The sequence below is a fragment of the Rutidosis leptorrhynchoides genome, chromosome 9 (assembly GCF_046630445.1).
Source record: "Rutidosis leptorrhynchoides isolate AG116_Rl617_1_P2 chromosome 9, CSIRO_AGI_Rlap_v1, whole genome shotgun sequence".
In the NCBI taxonomy this organism is placed as follows: domain Eukaryota; kingdom Viridiplantae; phylum Streptophyta; class Magnoliopsida; order Asterales; family Asteraceae; genus Rutidosis; species Rutidosis leptorrhynchoides.
Genome location: NC_092341.1, coordinates 341,270,781 through 341,273,981, shown reverse-complemented (window position 1 = coordinate 341,273,981; position 3,201 = coordinate 341,270,781). Strand labels below are relative to the sequence as shown.

At 35.7% G+C, this 3,201-nt stretch overlaps 1 protein-coding gene across 1 annotated transcript; it reads right to left on the bottom strand.

Moving 5' to 3' along the window:
- Window positions 1-458: 458 nt before the first annotated feature.
- LOC139867053 (UDP-glycosyltransferase 88B1-like) lies at window positions 459-1,921 on the bottom strand. Its single transcript, XM_071855375.1, has one exon. It carries the CDS (start codon window positions 1,882-1,884, stop codon window positions 484-486), a length of 1,401 nt encoding a protein of 466 aa, XP_071711476.1. The 5' UTR covers window positions 1,885-1,921; the 3' UTR covers window positions 459-483.
- Between the last annotated feature and the right edge of the window lie 1,280 nt (window positions 1,922-3,201).

Sequence of the window (3,201 nt, the reverse complement as noted above, 5' to 3'; positions counted from 1 at the left end):
TTTTGATTTTTTTTAATAAAAGAAAATAGCTTTATTATGACATTATCATTTTACAATTTTAATAGAAAGTATAGATATGTTTCACCTAATTTTCTTTTAACATTAACGGAATTTTTCACACTCTTTAATTTTACGCCAAGTTTGATTGTTAGTGATTGAAGGAGTTTTTCACGTACGTGTAGACTATATATAAGTGGAGTAATAATTTTTTGTTTATTAATTTATATAAAAGGTAAATACGATGATTTACATTACTTAGGTTGTATTCTCGAGTTTTTCTTTTAGCGAAAAAGAGTGGAGAAGAAAAGGGATGAGAGTGTTGTACTGACAAAATCTAAATGTACTATCCTTCCTAATCTCATCTCCACTCAATTTCGCTGAAATTTAAAACTCAATCGCTGTTATTTTTTAATCCATCAATCTCCTCTCATTTTCATCCTAAATAAATCTCGAGTATTGAGTAAAGATGATTACATTGTTCGCTCAATGTATCACGGTCGGCTGCCACGACTCGACCAATTTAGCAAGCGCCAAACGAGACGACCCGCACACATCACTCATCGCTCTCGCGGCATCTTTCTTCCTTTTGATCAAAACATCTCGAACAATCTTCCCTTCATTCGACTCCATCAACTGTCTAACTCGCTTCTCGATCTCCTCACTCGTTACGGTCCCATTGTCCGACTCATCAATCGGTAGAGCCAATTTCATTTCCTCAACCATCACAATCTTATTCAACCGTTGTTCAGCATACAACGGCCACGCTAACATTGGCACACCCGCGCGTGTCGCTTCCAATACCGAGTTCCACCCACAATGAGTCACAAACCCACCAATTGACTCGTGACTCAGTACTTTCACTTGTGGGGCCCAGTTCTTCACTACAAAACCTCGATCCTTTGTACGACATAAGAACCCGTCTGGCAACAACTTTGTTAAATCAAGCAATGAATTTAGTTGAAATTGTTCATTTTTTGTAGTCGTTGGTGGACTTCTTATAACCCATAAAAACCTATGTCCACTCCTTTCAAGCCCATTTGCAATATCTTTCAACTGATCAACTGAAAACATGCATTCACTTCCAAAGCTTAAGTACACAACACTTTTGTTCGGTTGCGAATCGAGCCAACTTAAACATTCATGATGATCATTACCACCGTCCGAAAGAAGCGGCCCGATGCAATAAAGTGGTGGTGTAGGCTGACCTTCAACACACAATCCATCCCTAATTGCTTTAATCGGTTTCGGTTCAAGTGAATCGAACGTGTTTACGATAATCCCGGACGATTTAGGCAAGTAATGTGAGAGTTCGAGAAAGTTCAAATAATCAGCCGAGTTTCTATCAAGAACCGGCATGGGCATGTCACGTGATGGGATGGGTGGCATGCCGGGTGAATAAATAAGTTTGTTCATGTCTCTAAAACTTCCTTCGTATATTTGATCGAGTATTGGGAAGTAAAGAAGCTTAACGACGCAACAAGCGCCCGAAGTAATAAAGTAGTAAACCGGGACGTTTATTGATACTGTTGCTGCCATAGCTGAAGTGCAAAAAAGATCGATAATTAATGCGCAAGGAGAAATGGTATTAAGGGCTTGTGCAACGTTATGGACGCTTCGTTTGATTAAGTCGAAACCGATGGCTTCTGAAGTCGGGTAGGCGTCGAGGTTGAGTGGAATTTGGGGAAGGTGGTGGAAGGTGATGGCGGGGACGGTGGCGGAGATGTGACGGATGTAGGTGGTGGTGGAACCGGTGTTGAAGGAACTGGTGAGGGTGAGGATGGAAATAGTGTAGGAAGGATGATGTTTAATGATGAGTTTACCGAGTTCTACCATTGAAATAAGGTGACCCATGAATGTGGATGGATACAAAACTATTGTCCCCATTTTGTGTTACTTTTAGTTAATGTGGTAGTGAGATAGTACGTTGTGTGGTTGTTGGAATGAGATATTATGTATATGTATATATAGGTGAATAATAATGGAGTGGTTTAAAAGGAAGAAAAGAAAATTAATGGTGTTGATGGTGGATTTTGAAAAAGCTTATAATTCGGTTAGTTGGAGGTTCGTTAATCATATGTTAGATGTTCTCAGTTTTGGTAGTTTGTGATGAGATTAGGTTAGCATGTGTCTTTAATCTGCTGCCACTTTTATATTAATTAACGCTAGTCTAACAAAGGAATTTGTTTTCAGTGTGGCCTTTGTTAATACAAGCCCTTTTCTAATAACTATGGAGGGGATTATTATTCGGGACAAAGTTGCTAATCATAAGTCCTTTTTATTTTGTTGATTCTAGCTTTTTGATAGAGCCTTTTTTCTAATAAAATTTCAAAGAAAAAATAGAGAAGTAAAATAACTAAATATATAATATAATGTTCACAGTTGGTTTTTAATTTATTGGTGTTGTGATATTAGTTATAGACTAAAGAACACGCATGTTAAATCGTTCGTCGATTTTTAAGAAAATTTATAATGATATTAGTTGTTAGTCTAATGTTCGATGTATAATCCGGCAACAAATCATATTTGGTGCAAACGTATTTCTTAAAATTCTTTATTTAAAAAAAAAAAAATAAACATAGTAGGTGAATGAGTTTAGTCTTTGGTGCCTGTCAATTGTAGTGCGTGCTGACTCTTGAGTGTTGACCATGTGTTTCTCGATCATGTGAAGATAGGGTAACGATCCTTTGTTTGGATTTATTCGTTTATAAAAATAAAATCACGTTTTATATATATATATATATATATATATATATATATATATATATATATATATATATATATATATATATATATATATATATATATATATATATATATATATATATATATAGTGGTAGGATCAAGAGGGAAGTAACCAATCGGGGGGAAGCGGGGGGTAGCAAAAACTTTTTTTTTCTTTTCGTTTTTTGAAAAAACTTTGTTCACGAACATTATAGATGAGATGAAAATATGAACATTTAGTAGAGACACTTTGTGATAAATGTTTATATTTTGGCGGGAAAACGCTCGAAGAAGTAATATATAACAATTATCGTGTTTTTCGAACGTATGTTGAGGTTTTAGCTATTGGGGTTTAGATATTAGGGTTTAGATATTAGGGTTTAGATTTAGGGTTTAGATTTAGGATTTAGATTGAGTTTTTAACACGAACGGTTTAGAGTTTAGGGTTTAGGGCTTAGGGCTTAAGTTTTAGGGTTTGGT

What these genes read in the sequence shown, in the direction of transcription:
- LOC139867053 (XM_071855375.1), bottom strand. Translation starts at nt 1,884, where the DNA reads ATGGGGACAATAGTTTTGTATCCATCCACATTCATGGGTCACCTTATT.